This window comes from Sminthopsis crassicaudata, chromosome 2, assembly GCF_048593235.1.
Source record: "Sminthopsis crassicaudata isolate SCR6 chromosome 2, ASM4859323v1, whole genome shotgun sequence".
Classification (NCBI taxonomy): Eukaryota; Metazoa; Chordata; class Mammalia; order Dasyuromorphia; family Dasyuridae; genus Sminthopsis; species Sminthopsis crassicaudata.
The window spans coordinates 505,687,065-505,704,414 of record NC_133618.1 but is presented as its reverse complement, the minus strand read 5'-3'; the positions used below and the strand labels follow the sequence as shown (position 1 = coordinate 505,704,414).

Sequence of the window (17,350 nt, the reverse complement as noted above, 5' to 3'; positions counted from 1 at the left end):
TGAGTTTTATTTTTTCTTAAAACCAAACTGATTTGGAAGCTTGATAAAATTTGACTTCTTTGAGGGAAAAGATGCTTTCATTTTTTTTGCTTCTTGTCCCTAGTAACTAGCACCATTTCTGGCACATACTTAATAAATACTTGTGCATTGATATCTTGTGGAATAGCTGAATACCTTCCTTATTAGGTATGAAATCTAGGAAAACGGAGCAGCATCACACTAAGATCTGATTAGAGAGTAGTTTATTGAATAATTTACACTCTTAAATGAACGTACAAATCTTAGAATCCATGTGATTACAATTCATTGGATCCCATTCTTTATCTTCCTTAGGGAAATATCCAGAGAGGAGTATTTTCAGAGATTATTTAGAGACATGTTTTCTATATATTTTATTACCTAGTTCAAAGCATGGTATAGTAAATAGAATGGACTTGGAATCAGGGAAGACCTGGATTCAAATTCCACCTCCAACACTTACTATGTGACTATCAACAAATTACTTAATCTTTCTGAGCATTACTTTCTTCATCTGTAAAAAGGAAATAATAGCCATGATAACCTACTTCACAGAATTGTTGTGATGTTTATGAAACAATGTAGCAAAATGCTTTGCAAATCTTAAGTGTTAATTGTGAAGTGCTAGGTGGCGTAGTGGATCAAGTACCCCATCGGGAGTCAGGAAGACTCATCTTCCTGAGTTCAAATCTGACCTCAGACACTTTCTAATTGTGTGTGCCCCCCTGTTTGCCTCAGTTTTGTCATCTGTCAAATGAACTGGAGAAGGAAATGGCAAATGGTATCTTTGCTAAGAAAACACTGAATGGGAGATCACAAAGAATTGGACATAAATGAAATCACTAAACAACATCTGTTATTATAGGTTTTAAAAATTATTATTATAAAATAATTTACAAAATAAAGTGGCTAAATAGTAAATAACTCACTGACATTCGTTTTTCACCAACAATTTTTCCTGTGCTAGTTAACAGTATTAAGACTTAATTACCAGAGTAGCTAGATAGTGCAGTGGTTAGAGCATCAGCCCTGAAGTCAGGAGGACCTGTGTTCAAATGTGGCCTCAGACACTTAACACTTCCCAGCTGTGTAACTCTGGGCAAGTCACTTAACCCCGATTGCCTCAGCAAAAAAAAAAAGGAAAAAAAAGTCTTAATTACCCACTCCCAGTCCAGTTACCTCTACTACTGGTCCTCAGCCATTTCCTAATTTGATTCAATATAAAATAATCATTTAGTAAACACCAACTATATGCAAGATATTGTATCTAGATCCTGGATTTGCAAAGACATAAATAAAAGTCTCTACCCTCACAGAACTTAAAATTTAGGGAGGGAATATAATGCAGAGATAAATGAAAAGTGGTTGGGGAGTGGAGGAGGTAGGGGAGCCAGTACTAAAAACTTGGAGGAATCAGAAAAGGCTTTGTAGAGGAAGTGGAATTTAGAGACTCCAATAGATAAAAAAGCAGAGGAGAATATTCTGGGCTTGGGGGGACACTTTGTGTTTCTCCCTCACCTCCACATTATTATAGCCTAAAAAGCCTTTCAGGGACTACTTTTTATGCTGTGCTAATAAGCCCGATGTGGCTTCTTCATTGGCAGGGTATGAATCAATAACCACAACTTACATCTTTGAAATATGTTGGGAAGATGGAGAAAACTTGATAATTGTTATCAGTAGCAGTCATTACATGGGTTACCATAGGGGATGGGCCTAAAGGGTGCTTAATCTGCAGCCACAGAGGGATGCCTGCCCAGCCTTCTACAAACCACATTCAGAAAGGTCATGGGAAGCTGACTCAAGGCCTTGGTTATATTTACTCATTTATATTTTTGACCAATAGTGGATTGATTTGCAGTTCTTTGCTTATAACCTGGCAAGGTGACCTTTGTGGGATTACATTAATGTGAGCTTTTAGACTGATTACTGATTGGCCACGTTGTCTCCTATCATAAAGAATTTTTTTAAAGCAAAGAGCAGCTTAGGTGATTCCAATGATAGGGTGCCAGGCCTGAAGGCAGAAACACTTATTTTTCTCAGTTCAAATCTGGTCTCAGAAGCTTACTAGCTGTGTGACCCTGAGCAAGTCACCTTGTTGCCTTTTTTCATTTGTAAAGTGACCTGGAGTAAAAAATTGGCAAGCTACTCCAGTATCTTTGCCAAGAAAAGCCCTAAATGGGGAACAGTCAGATATAACTGAAGAAAACGACTGAGCACACATACATTCGAAGCAAGTTGTAGAGAGATCATTGCTTTCAGTTATAACCTGAAAGAGAGGGGAATCTAAGTTATGCCTCAGGTAGACCTTGCTTCAGTCCTAAAACCAGTGGTTGAACCTGCTTCCCTGCAAATGTGTAAAGCTCAGAGAGTCCTATCTATTTAGGATAGATTAGATGCATTTCTGCCTAAGGCAGAGAAACCTCAATAATAAAATAAACTTATTTATTTGTTACTTTAAGGTTTATAAAACATTTTCCTCTGAATAACTCTGTTAGGTAACTAGAATTGTTTTATCCTGTTTTTACAGATGAGGAAACTGAAATTCCAAAAGGCAACTAGTTATGCTGTGGGACACAAATAATAAGCAGGGAGCCAGTATTTAAACTTAGATCTCTTGGCTCCTGAGTCTTAAGTCCTTTCCACTACCTCATTCTGGATGTGGGGGCCTTTGAAAGGGGTATTTAGCCTGAGAATTCTCAAAATTTACAATGCAATTGATGGACATCCATTCAACTTCCAGTTTTTAGCTACAACAAAAAGAGCTGCCACAAACATTTTGGCACATACAGGTCCCTTTCCACTCTTTAGTATTTCTTTGGGATATAATCCCAATAACAGCAATGCTGGGTCAAAGGGTATGCACATTTTGATAACTTTTTGGGCATAATTCCAGATTGTTCTCCAGAATGGTTGGATTCTTTCACAACTCCACCAACAATGTATCAGTGTCCCAGTTTTCTCACATCCCCTCCAATATTCATCATTATTTGTTCCTGTCATCTTAGCCAATCTGACAGGTGTGTATCTCAGAGTTGTCTTAATTTGCATTTCTCTGATCAGTAGTGATTTGGAACACTCTTTCATATGAGTGGATATAATTTCAATTTCATCATCTGAGAATTGTCTGTTCATATCCTTTGACCATTTATCAATTGGAGAATGGTTGGGTAAATTGTGGTATATGAAGGTTATGGAATATTATTGCTCTGTAAGAAATGACCAGCAGGAGGAATACAGAGAGGCTTGGAGAGACTTAAATCAACTGTTGCTGAGTGAAATGAGCAGAACCAGAAGATCACTATACACTTCAACAACAATACTGTATGAGGAGGTATTCTGATGGAAGTGGAAATCTTCAACATAAAGAAGATCCAACTCACTTCCAGTTGATCAATGATGGACAGAAATAACTATACCCAGAGAAGGAACACTGGGAAGCGAATGTAAATTGTTAGCACTACTGTCTATCTACCCAGGTTACTTATACCTTCGGAAGCTAATAATTAATGTGCAACAAGAAAATGGTATTTACACACATATATTTGTATCTAGGTTATATTGTAACACATGTAAAATGTATGGGATTACCTGCCATAGGGGGGAGGGAGTGGAGGGAGGGAGGGGATAATTTGGAAAAATGAATAAAAAAAAAAAATTTACAATGCAATTTCCATTTGATTTCGTCTTTCCCATAGACTTTTGCTAGTAGCTTTCTAGTAAATGCTCTTTGTTCCCTACTCTCATCTTCTCCTGGGTGTTATCTTTCAGCTGAAAGCGGTACATGAGCAGCTAGCTGCTCTGTCACAGGCGCCCGTGAATAAACCAAAGAAAAAAAAAGAGAAAAAAGAGAAAGAGAAGAAAAAGAAGGACAAGGAGAAGGAGAAAGAGAAGCACAAGGTGAAGGCCGAGGAGGAAAAAAAAGCAAAGGTGGCTCAGCCGACCAAACAAACCCAGCAGAAGAAAGCACCAGCTAAAAAGGCCAACAGTACAACAACAGCAAGCAGGTATGTTCCAACAGAATTGTATTCTCCAGTATGGGTCTGGAGTCTGGGTATCAAGACTAGTGGCATTTATCTTTGCCCAGGCAATCTTGAGGGGCTCATCATTCTTTGGAGCTTGAAGAAGCTGGTGAATTTCCTTGTGATTGCTTGTCCCTAGACAATTTTCTTTAGAAGTTCAGTTCAGCTGAATAAGCCCTTATTAAATGCCTGTATACAAAAAAATCATGTGAAGAACTAGGGATGGAAAGACAAAACAGCTAATATTCTTGAACTTATCTTTATCTTTTCCTACCTTAATTTTAATTTTAATATTTTATTTTTCCAAATACATGCAAAGATAGTCTTCAACATTCTCCCCTGCAAAATCTTGTGTTCCAAAATTTTCTCTCTCCCCTTCTCTACACCCCCCCCCCAAAAGACAGCAAGCAGTCTGGTATAGTTTTAAACATGTGCAGTTCTAAAAAAAATTTTCCACACTCATCATGCTATGCAAAAAATGAGGTCAAAGAGGAAAAGATGAGAAAAGAGAAAAACAAGCAAACAAAAAAAAAGGTGAAAATAGTATGCTTTGATCCACATTCAGTCTCTATAGTTCTTTCTCTATATGTGGATAGCACTCTCCATCACAAGTCTATTGGAATTGCCTTGAAATGCTGCATTGTTGAAAAGGAGCTTATCTTCTAGTAAAGAAAATGGAATCTGATTTTTAAACAGATAAGTAAATACTTGATAATTTGAGGATGGAGAGAACAGCAACAACTATAGGGAGTCAGGAAAGGTTTCCCATATAAGTTGGCACCTTAGTTGAACCTGGAAGGAGGCAAGAGGATTCTGAGAAATAGAGATGAAAAGGAAGGAAGTACATTCTAGAGACAAGAGTTACAGGTTCAAGAGAGGAGACTGCAGGTTGACTTCAATGACCAGCATAGTCCAGTTTTAATTCTAACATGGTGTGTGTGAGGGACAATCATATTATTAAGCAGGTATATGACAAGGCCAGATCTGTGCCTCCAGAGGATTATTTTGGAAGCTTTATGAAGAGTGGAGAGTCATAGAGAGAGAAAATAAGAAAAGAGAGAGGTTAAGAAGTCTAATTGTGGCTCTGAACTAGAGTAGTTGTCATGTGGGTGGAGAAAAGTAAATGAATGTGAGTGTGTGGAGGAAGAATTGGCAGGACTCAGTACCAATTGGATATGGGGAGTGAGAAAAAGAGAGCAAAGAAAACTCCAATGTTTCAAATATAGATGATCAGAATGAGGATGTGATCTTGACAGAGATAGAGGGAAAGTTTGGAAGAAAAGAACATTTAGGGAAGAAGATGAGAGCTCCCTCTTTGGACATAATTGAGTTTGAGGTACCATTGGGTTAAGCTGAAATGGATTGAGAACCAGGCCTGAAGTTGAGATGTGAGGTTATAGCTGGATAAAAAGATTTGAAAGTTAGCTAAATGGAAATGATAAATGAACATAAGGGCAGAGATGAGGTTACCAAAGAAGTGAATATAAAGAATAGAAGCAAGCCTGGGACAGATGCTTGGGAGAAAAAGCTGCTTATGGAGCATTGATGGAATGATGATCCATCAAAGAAAATTGGGAAATGGGCAAGAAAATGAACTGAGATCTCTGTGTCAAGGAGGCCAAGGAAGGAGAGAAAGTGCAGGAGGACTCCCTCTCAAGAGGAGAGGGATTAGTAGTTTATATTATTAGAATCTGAAAAATAGTGAAGGAGAAGGAAAATGAATAAAACTATCAGACATTTGAGTTGAATGATATCCAGATTATAAAGAGTAGAGAAATTAGTGGGTGATAAGTAGAGGCAACAAATGTAGATTATTTTCTAGGAAGTTAATAATGAAAATATTTTATATATATACATATATATACATATATATATATATATATATACATATATATATACACATATATATATACATATATATATAATCGTATTTGAAATATATAGAATGATAGGTTGAGGGAATAACAGGGTGGGTTTTTTAAAATTATGGAGCTAATGAACAGATTTATTATTAGCAGAGAAGATAGAGATCGAAAAATGGGGGCAGAGGAGGAAAGAATGAGTTGAATGACACAAGTGGAGAGAGCTGTCTTGGCAAAGACTCTGAAACTGAAGCAGAGGAGTACTGGAACTCTGTCTTCCCAGAAATTAGCCGGAGTCAGGATCACTAAACGTCTTTATTCTTGATCTTTTACGGTCAAGGTCAGGGGATTAAATTTAGCAATCTCCCCACACACCTTCCTTGCTCCATCATCACGAGAGACTCAGAGTGAGCGTCTCAATTCCTCTTCCTCCTCCTACTCCTCCCATACACGTCACTTCCCCCTCTTTGTCCCACCAATCAAGTCAGCACAGAATAGCTGGGGAAGGTCAACCTTCAAACAAGTTAATAGGGAACCATCCAATTGGCAATTAGTTTCATGTGCTTCATTATCCAAGTGCATTTGCTCCCTCTATAAGAGGAGGAGAGAAGAGCTGATCAAGCTGGGTTTTGAGATGTAAAATAGATGAAGCAAGGGAACTCACGATTCTGGCCTTGTAGGAAATAAAGTTCATCTTAATTAGAGAGCTGGCAGTGAGGGAGTTTAGGGACTTGAATAAAGAGTAGAAGTTTTCGAACATTCATTCTGGGAGATGTTGTAGAAATAAGTTAGAAAAGAATGAATGGGTAGCTGAGTAGAAGTGAGAACATAGAGTAATTTGACCAGAGAAATATCAATTTGTATTGGACCTATGTAGCACAGTTGCATACTTTCTTTCTCAAGCAACATTCAGCAACTCAAAGAGTAGTTACAGAGAAGGTGGGTAGTGGATGATACTTAGGGTTGAAAATTAATAGGGCTTGGATAGTGGTAATAAAAGGAGTCAGAGCATTCAAGTATGGAGGAAAGTACACAGTTGAACTGGATAACTGGCCAAGACAGTGAAGGGAGGACAAAGAGATGAGGCATGATGGACTAGAAGAACAGAGAGGTCCTGAGGGACTGGTAATGAAGGATACAGAAAATAATTGCCCAACATCACACAAACAAGTGGCAGAGCCAGGACTGAAAATGGGAGCGTGGTTGTTTCCAAATTCAGTGCTTTTCCCATTGTAAAACAGATGCTTCTTTGTAAAGTGTTTATTGACACAATTCTGATTATGGCGACTACCAATCTATAGGAATTCATAGATAACTTAGAGAGTTTAGAAGTTTCATGTACAGATGAATGTGATTTTATTGTTTTATTGTCTTGGTCCCTTTTTAGATCAAGGATTAGGATACAGAAGAATGGGCAATAGTCCTTTTCTTGATTCAATTAATATTACATCATGGTCCTTTTCATCTAAGTGGCTAGGTCATATAAATACCTTTGTAGAAGGAAAGGATGATTTGATGGATAAAAAAGCTGTGCTTGAAGCTAGAAAGCCCTGAGTTCAAGACCTCTGTATTCTAGGTGAGTTTACTTCTCAGCATTCTTAAATTGTTCTCTTAAAGCAATAAGTCACAGATAGGGTGCTAGCTAGGTTACCAGAAAGAGTTTCCTCACCTGGGAATTTTCATATCCTAGAGAAATCACAAGTATAGTCCTTCTTTCTGAAAATAGTTATAAATGCCTATATAGACAGGTATATGTGTATGCATGTTTATACATATTTGTACACAAGAAGTATGTATGTATATATACTTAACATATATGATATATATCATATGTATATCTCCATCTAGAGAAACCTATTCTATTTCTAGCTTATTTGCTTCAGAAGGTAATGACCCTGCTGGTCTCAGCTGTTCTTCCAACTCATTTTAGTTTTCTTGGTTTCCATCTTCCTACAATGCTGAGGTTCTCCCTGTAGCCATACAGAGAGCCCCCAGATACAGGAGCTTATAGTCAGTGGAATTTAGCAGAAAGAGAATTGAATGAGATAATTCAGGCCTGTTCCAATGATCTTGTGATGATGAGAACATGCAAAGAAAGGATTGTGGGAACTGAGGGTGGAATGTAGCATTTCACTCTTTTTGTTATGGTTTGCTTGAATTTTCTTAATTTTTTTTTTAACTTTTTCATCTGATTTTTCTTTTGCAGTAAGATAATTATATAAATAGGTACATCTATTTTGGATTTAACATATATTTTTACTATATTTAACATATATTGGATTATAGGCCATCATTTTTGGAGGGTAGGAGGAAGTGAGGAAAATTGGAACACAAGGTTTTTCAAGGGTCAGTGTTGAGAAAATTATCTTTGTAAATGTTTTGAAAATAAAAAAAACTTCAATAAAAAAAAGAGAATTGGATTTCAGAGTCAGTGGACTGCTACTAACTTGGACTCTCACTACTTTTTTCTCCTCTCTGAGCCTCATCATTAAAATAAAGGGATTGGCATTGAGGATTTTCTAGAGATACTTTTAGCTTAAATCCTTTGACCTGTGATTGATCATGCATATTTGTTTCCCTCCATCCACTGACATACACTTTCAGAGTAAACAGAGCCATCACTTCCATGAGATGAACTAGAAAAGAGGGGGAAAGTGGGTGAAGGAAGAGAAGTTTTATCATTTTCCAATCAAGCATGATGAGAAATTGGAAAGTAAAGGAAGCTTCCCACTCCTCCACACTGTCAACCATTAGTAGAAGAATATACACAGGTCAGAGATACTCTATACCAGAAGCATCATGAGGCATCAAAAAGACATGGCAAAGATTAAGGCACATCTAGTTAACAGTAGAGATGGAAAGACTAGAAAAGTCTTTCAAAGAGACTAACAATCAGAACATTGTGAAGGTGAGCTTGATACTCTTGACAAGGCTTAGTCCCAACCAGAGGTTTATGTATTCTTACATATTTTGTGTGATGATAGAAATAGTATCAGGGCTTTGTATCTAACTGGAAGGTGTTATGAAGTAGTCACATTAAGATAGGGACTGATGATCCCTGACTGATGATTGAACTTTGTACATCCTCAGGATAACATAATAAAACAAGAAACTCTGGGAACATTGGATTCTAGGGTGTCATTCTGTGGAATGTGTGCTGTTTTTTTTCCACTTCCAGGCAACCTAAGAAAGGTGGAAAACAGACATCTGCCTCTTATGACTCAGATGAGGAGGAAGAGGGTTTGCCAATGACCTATGATGAAAAGCGGCAGCTCAGCCTGGACATCAACCGGCTGCCCGGGGAGAAACTGGGCCGGGTGGTCCATATCATTCAGTCCCGGGAGCCTTCCCTCAGGGACTCCAATCCTGATGAGATAGAAATTGATTTTGAAACTCTGAAACCCACCACTTTGCGAGAACTGGAGAGATATGTCAAGTCATGTTTACAGAAAAAACAAAGAAAACCATTTTGTAAGTGATTGATTCCCTACTAATTCTCCCTCTCTCACTCTTTCACCCATCTCCCTATATAGCCCTCATGACTCTGGAGTGACAAACTTTACCTTGTTTTGTTTCAAGAGAAAATGACCAAATGGTTGTATACCCTATTTCTCTCCAACATACCCCGTCCTCACAAGAAATCCCATCTCTTTCACTTTTTTTCCTTCTCTTTGCTTTCTTAATGCCTTCTCAGGATGCTGGCAAGAACTATTCTTGACTGGCCATAGGGTTAATGTAGAATCTTATTGAATGTTTTTTATTCACCCTGATCCCTATACTGCTCTTGAAAACCTGTCTAGTTTATTGGAGCTGAGAGAAGTTTCAGCCCCTACCAGGCTACTCAGCTACTAGTCTGCTGATGAGCCAGTGCTTTTGAATAAAAATTAGGAACTTAGCCATATTTTTGAGTGCCAGAACTTAGATCTTTATTGGTATGTGGCAAGAAGCAGGGCTGCTATTTAGGTGGGTAGCTCCTCTATGACCTTAGCAGGTGAAGATTCCCTCCCTTTTCCGTCATTTAGGACTTAGTTTGTCTGCCTACATCTGGGCACCTTGAAGAATCCTTACACTGTACCTCCCTTCCCAGCTCCATTGACTATTGACCATGCTGGACTTGCAGAAGCAGTGGCACAAAATCTGGGTTTTGGCTTTTTCTTGTATTTAATATTTTATAACTACTTCCTTGTGGAGGCCAGACCAGTTTTCCGTCTAGTTCGAGATCCTGCTTTTGACTGGGGCCCCAACCAGATGTTTCAAAGGAAGGTCCCCCATGCTGCTCCGTGTCGTTCTTCTCCCCTGTTCCCCTTTTCCCTTCCTCTCATGGGAGTCATTGCTTCTTGATCTTGGCTGATGATCAGTGAATGAACGGTCTGGATCACAAGGACTGATGGAGCCTTAGTGGTCTTGGGAGTGTGAGTACATATTCAACCCATATTGTGTCTGTCTGCTAAGACAAAGGTGAACTCGTCGAGAATCCTGGCTTATAGTCTCATTTCAGAGGAGGGGAGAAAAAGCAGCAGGCTGTGCTCTCATGTGTATGCATAGCTGCGTTTTTTTCACAAATCAGATTTACAAAATATATCAAGTAACTTAAAGTTTGGGGACAAATGGAAGTTTCCGAACTTGTTAGTGGGATAGCTTATTTTTACCAGAGCAGAAAAGATGAATCCACTTTCTGAAACCACACTATAACTATTGACCATTTAATTGTGTGGTAAGTTACCTTTAAAGAAACCACACTATAACTATTGACCATTTAATTGTGTGGTAAGTTACCTTTAAACTATGTAGTTTATTACATGAACATTTTTATTTTTTAAGACTCTGAACCTTGACTTTAGAATAAAAGCTACAGAGGAAAGTGAGTTCATTCCAAAGCCCAAACTATTCCTGGGAATCGGTTTAAGGGACTCTTTGGTTACTCAATCACCCAGAGAGCCCCCTAATGACCATGCAACAACACAGCAATGATCAAGTAACTAAAATGGAGTTGCACAGTTCTCGGTCCTGTAAAATGAATATTATCCTTGACAGGCTCCTTTTCTATATCACCCCTTCCAATGTACAGTCTCAGATATTATATATTCCTTCACAGCTGCAACGGGGAAAAAGCAAGCAGCAAAATCTAAAGAAGAGTTAGCTCAGGAAAAGAAGAAAGAGTTAGAAAAGAGGCTACAGGACGTGAGTGGGCAGCTAAATAACAACAAGAAACCTGCTAAGAAAGGTATTTCGGCATTTTTTCTTCAGTGGAGAATTTTGTCTTTAATTCAGAGGGTTTTTCTGGGAAACAGCAGGGTGGAAGGAGGAGTGATTGTTAGGCACAGGTAATTTTCATGGCTCAAACCTTTTCCCTATTACTTTTCAGAATTTAAACTGGTGATGAAGCAAAGCAGAAAAGAGGCTTGGGGGTGAATTACCAAGAGATAAGGGCTATATAAGCCTGAATTTCTTATGAGCTTGCTTATATTAGATACCCATTTGTGATTACCAGTAAAATTAAATTTTATTCAGTTATTCTTTGGTGGAAGTCATAGAACCACTGAGAAGGTATAGATTAAGAATCATTGTGGTGCTTCTGCTTGTCAGATAATGAGATCTGTAAGAGACTATAAAACTTTTGTCATAAAGACATAAAAAAATGCTTTTATTTTTAAATCCCCAGAGGAGACTCCACCAATTCCCTGTGGATAACTCCTCAGTTAGTGCCAGGGAGTGGGTTCTTTTTAATCTAATTCCTGAAAGGTATGGTTTTCCCCACACCTTTCTTAACCTTCATCTTCAAGGTAAGTAAATGAGCTCCTCAACCTTTCCTTATTTTCTTTTTTCAACTTCTTAGTCTCTTTTTTAAAAAATGTGATTTAGACTCACTAAATAAATCCTCTCTCAAGTCAGATTTTTATATTCTTCAGATTATGAAATATAGTTTTGGACAGTGCCCTAGAAAGAGCCTGACAAGCACTGTTAACCATTCCAACCAATTCTATTCTTGTGAAGTCTTTTTTTTTTTTTTTTTTTTTTTTAAGTTCTATGATTCTTTCCAGAATGTGGTTTGTTTTCTACTATGTCCCAATGGTTCTCCCATTTTGCATCCAGTGTAGTTTTGTGTTGGTTTTTTTTTTTTAACTAATTCATATTAATCATAAGGATAACTTTGAAAACCCAACTTAAAATAATGGTGCTCTGAATTCAAAAGGCACTTGAATAAATGAATGGATGACTGAATGAATAAATGGATGAATGAAATGAATGAATTCTAACCCACTATATATTCCCATCAGAAAAATCTGGTTCTGCCCCCTCTGGAGGTCCATCCCGTCTTAGCAGCAGCAGCTCCTCAGAATCTGGAAGCAGCAGTTCAAGTGGATCCAGCTCTGACAGCAGTGACTCAGAATAAACTCTGGACTTAAACAAAAAAAATGGACATCACTCACAATAATAACTCTGCAGTGTTCCCTTCTATGGTTAATATACTACTTTTGTTCCATGGTGTGCAGGTTTTCTTTTTTAATTCAGTGTTATAAATGATATCTTCCAATTTTTGCTTTAATAGGTCAAAGATCTTTTTGTGTGTGTGTGTATTAGACTTTATGAAAAAAGGAGTTGACTCTTGCATAAAGTCTTTTTAATCTTGTCTGAAGCTGAATGCTTGGAGATAGCAAGAACTTCAAATACTAATGATATATATCCATAGAAAAAATCTTTTAAGATGTGGTCTAAAAAAGTTCTTGCAAACATCCCTTTTCTTAAACCCAAACCCTGATCTTCAGCCCCAGAAGGACTTTTTAAGGAAACTTCTATAAAACGGTACTGAATCCAAAAGATGTTAGCTTTGGAAATAGTTGTTGTATTTGTTATTAGCACTAGTATTCTTAACCTCAAGTCTACAGTGTAATGATATCCAATGCTATCATCTTTTCCCCCCCAATAAGTACACTTATATGGTGGATGATAACAATGTACCTGTTTTGTGAGAACTAGGGCTGGGTTTAAGCAAAGGGAAGAGAGCTACAGCTCCTAACCTGAGAATTGAGTGGGTGTGGGAATGGGAGGATGGGGAAAAGGGGTGTGGATATTGAATTTTTCAATTCTTGTGACTATGGGAGCTCCTAGGAGGGAACGCCACTGCTGTGTTATGCAGAGTGCAGGTTTCCAAACACTGAAACTTTTACCTCAACACAGAAAAAAAAAAAAAAAAAGAAAAAAAAAAAAGAAAAAAAGGAGACTTTTTTTTTTGTAAGGCTTAGCAATTTTCTATGACAGTCCAGCTTAATGCATAACCTGCACTGCTGCAGCGCACTCCATAACCATTCTCCCTGATTTCATGTATATATAAATACTTTATTTATTAACATCATTGGTCATTTTTGAAAAAAATAACAACAAAGAAACTGCATAAAAATAACAGCAGAAATGCAGACCTTTTTAAATGATTTAAACAAAAGATAAGACTCTGAGACCCTATTTAAATATGTTGGACTTTTAACCTACAGGTGCTACAGTTTCCTGTTGCCTGTGTTGGTGCTCAATCATGTTTATGTACTCTCATTCTTCATCATCTTCTTGTTCTTTTCCTCCTCTTCCTACTACTACAACTTCTTTTGTTGGGTTCTTTTTGTACAGAGTTTAGAGACTTACAGGTATAGATAACTTCCAGCTGCAGCACATTAAAAAAAAATTTTTTTTTGTTATTTTGTTTTTCCTTTTTTTCCTTTTTTTTGGTATTTGCCACAGGTCTCTTTAGGGCAGTTTTAAAATAAATCAATTTAGGGAACCCCCAGTTATATAATATAAACTTTGTAATCTGAGAAAAAAAATGTATAGTAAATCGAAGTCTTGATTTTTAACTTTTTATTGTAAAATAATAATAATAATATACAGAGTTTAACAGAAGGTTATGTTTTGTTTTTGTCTTTCCAGCAGGCTGTCACACAGCCTTTAGCACAGGGATGCCCAATTTGCCCAGAATGAGGGTCAGGCATTGCCAATGGACTAAGAATGAAAGGGTTATATGCCCAGCTTGTATAAAAGATGTAGTCCTTGCCCTGCCTTATCCTGGCCTTTGGCATGATGGTGTGGCCCCCAGAGGCTATGAGGCCCAGGCTTCTAGCAGTGGAGGCAGGAAAATTCTGGCCTCTGGAGACCTAGGCCCATTCAAGTGCTTCCTCTGTGTTTGAAGGAGGTTGTCATGGACCTCTTCACATGCCTTTTTTGGCCCCACTTTGGCTCCCTGCTCCAGTGTTTATGCTTTAGCGCAGAAGTTATGTATCAAAACCTAATTTTCACTTATATTCATGTAATAAAATCAATGAATTGAGTACTAGATGGGAACTGATATATCTCATTCAGTAGTTGGACTATTTTTTTCATGGATCTCTAAGTGATATCCACCAGCATTTCAGTGGAATCTTCATATGTGATATGATAATAGGGAAAACTTTTTAAAAAATCTCTTCTGACTCCACCACCTATCCTTTTTTGTCATACTGTGATGAGGAAATGGATGAAGGAATATTAGTTGCTAACTACTGGGTTTTTGGTTTGTTTTGATGGGTTTTTTTTTTAAATTAACATGCAAAAGGGAGTACTGAGCCAGTTTACTAAAACTTTTATTCACCTTTGTTCTATTAAAGATAATTTTTAGCTTACCATTTTATAATTTTGCCCTGATTTTCAGATATTTTATTTAAAAATTTAAATATATATTTAAACTATTATTTTGAGGGAATGAATAGACAAGTCTCACATGGTATGATTTGTAACATCTATTAAATACAAAACCAATTCTAGTGTGAAATATATACCATAAAACCACCAAGAGATGCTGAGTAGTGGCTTCTTAAGAGTCCTCTTTTTGTGGTTATAATCACTAATGAACAAAGAATGGGGAAAAAAAAGTTTCACTTGTGGAAAAAAATGAAAGGGGGAAAATCTACATAATTCTAAATATTTGTACAGGTGAGAAATTTCAAAGCATTTCATTATCAGTTTATTTTAAGAGGGCAGGGATTAATATATCTCCTAAGCTAATGAAATTTACTCCTTTATCCAGAAAGAATCTGTTGACTTTGTATTTGACTCATGGCAAAGTCAACAAAAAGAACTGTAATTTCATGGTGCTATAGTTTTAAAACTTATGTTTTCCCTGTTTCAAACTGCAAAACTTATTTTTTTTTTCCCCTTTGGTGGGGAGAGGAGAAGAGAACCTCCCAATATACCCAGTATCAGGTTATTTACCATTTCCTCTGTGGTAAGGAAGACTGCAGTTATCTAATTAGAATCATTCTAGTCCTGAAAACTGTAGACCAATATTAAATTTTCACTTTTGGGGAAAGAATATTTTTAAAAGCAGGATGGGGTCAGAGAGGCATTACAAAAAAGCTTTTTAATAAGGGGTCAAAAAAGGACAAACTATTCTAAAATATAAATAAAATCATAGAGGCTGTGGGGCAGGCCTTATATAGAATTCATAATTTACTTAGAAAAAATTTCTCAGACTGGGCAGCATTATCTTGCTTTTAAAATGTAAAGATACATTTTTACAGCATTTACATCTTTTACAATTGTTTGGAGATAAGACACAAAACCAACAATGTAGGATTTGACACAGTTTTAGCGCTATTCCGTGATACTGGCATAACACTTCCAGAAAGTTTTTCTTTTTTATATTTAAAATGTTACTTTTCTGTATGATGTGCATGCAAGTTTACCGTAACTCTTTTCTTAAACTTTTTAGTGCCGTTTCTAGTATATTCCTGTAAATGTCAGTTACTGAAAATGAGTCAATGTAAAGTAGTTTTAGCTTGTTTATTGCAATGCTGGCCTCAACACAACTGAATAAAAAAAAAAAAAAAAGGTAGCAAGTACTCTTTGATGTTACTGGTAATCATGGACCCTTCTCCTGGGGCATTTGTTTTGTTTTCATAATAAACAGCAACAAAAAAAGTGTTCTCTTTTGTATGCTTCTTCATACAACATCTCTCTTCTTCAGTTTCACATCTTTTGATTTCAATACTTCCAGGATCTGTAACACTGTTAAGTGTGGATATTCTATTCGTTAATGCAAGTCACCACTACTATGTGTTCTCTGTCATAGTGAATTGTTGTAATTGAGAAATTTACATGTGGTCAACATGAACTTTAGCCTCTTTGAACTTCAATAGGATGATCCTTGGACAACAGACAGAAAGTCTGTTTGCCAGGTCCCTAAGGTTGTTTTTTTTTGTTTGTTTGTTTTAACTTTTATCTCTCCCTATCAGAGTTAGTGTTCTGACAGCATAAATACTGAGCATCCAGGGTCATTTCCCTACCAAAATGAGATAATCAAAAGAAAATGGACATTTAACAGCATGTTTTATACATTTTACTCAATGCTAAAAAACATGGTTGAGGTAATTATGAATGCATACAGTGGATACTTCATTAATGTATCCTTATATTTCCACTTAAAGCCAAATTCTACTATTCCATATGGAATTAATGGAAGATTTTTTTCTCAACTTAAAAAAATAATTTTGTACAAAAGACAAAAATAAAAACTTTTTAAAAAATAAAATATATACAAAGTATATTTCCTTAGAATGGAGTTTTTAATGTTAAAAAAGGAGAGAAATGTCTTTTGTGTTTTATAACATGGAATAGAAACTGCATTTGATAAAAATGTTTTTGCTTCTCAATGTTGACTTTAAAAAAAGTTTCAATTAACATGCATTTTTTTCCTCCGATTCCTCCTTCCATTGGGAAAAAAAAAATGCATAGCAAAGCAAAACATATTGGCCCAAAATGTCAAATTCTGTATCCTGAACCTGTGGGGAGGTAGGTGCCTGCTTCCTCAGAGGTCCTCTGAAATCACTGCTGGTCATTACATTAAAACAATGTTACTGTAAAAATTGTTTTGGTTTTGTTAATTTTACTGCATCATCGATTTGTCTTCTCAGGTTGCTTTGAATGTTGACTTTATTTACCTTAGTGCAATTTTGTATAATATTCTTTAACTCTGCTATTTTTATTCTGTATCACTTCATACCATTTTCTCTATTTTGTTTTTATTTTTCTTTTAATCCTTAAAGCAATATTTTCATTACATTCCTACATCCAATGTTTAGCTTTTTTGCATTGGAGTATTTTAAAAACAAACTTTTCCTCTTTTTTAGCAGAATGCTTACTTTTTGTTATTGAAAGGAAACATATGTGTGCATATAACTTATCAGACACACTGAAGTAATAAAATTGTGTAAACACTATTTCTTTTAAAAGAAAAAATTCCCATTTATCTTCAGGATTGAATTAACATTTACTTTCTTGGAAAAGTTTTTATATTATGGGATGGGCAATAAAAATGTATGTATGTAAGAATTAGACTTGAAAAATGTCTTTGACGGATAATTCAAATTCAAGCTCTGACAAACTGGCTGTGTGATTATGGGAAGGTCATTTGACCCTCAGAGCCTT

At 36.5% G+C, this 17,350-nt stretch overlaps 1 protein-coding gene across 7 annotated transcripts in view; it reads left to right on the top strand.

Annotated features, from left to right (window-relative positions):
• BRD3 (bromodomain containing 3) overlaps window positions 1–14,222 on the top strand; it is a 53,433-nt gene extending 39,211 nt beyond the window's left edge. For all 7 annotated transcript variants that reach the window (XM_074294056.1, XM_074294055.1, XM_074294057.1 and 4 more), the window contains 4 exons: window positions 3,790–4,025; window positions 9,081–9,373; window positions 10,998–11,126; window positions 12,181–14,222. In XM_074294056.1, the coding sequence (XP_074150157.1) occupies window positions 3,790–4,025; window positions 9,081–9,373; window positions 10,998–11,126; window positions 12,181–12,296 (774 nt within the window). In that variant the 3' untranslated portion in view covers window positions 12,297–14,222. The remainder of the gene's footprint in view (window positions 1–3,789; window positions 4,026–9,080; window positions 9,374–10,997; window positions 11,127–12,180) is intronic.
• Window positions 14,223–17,350: the final 3,128 nt, after the last annotated feature.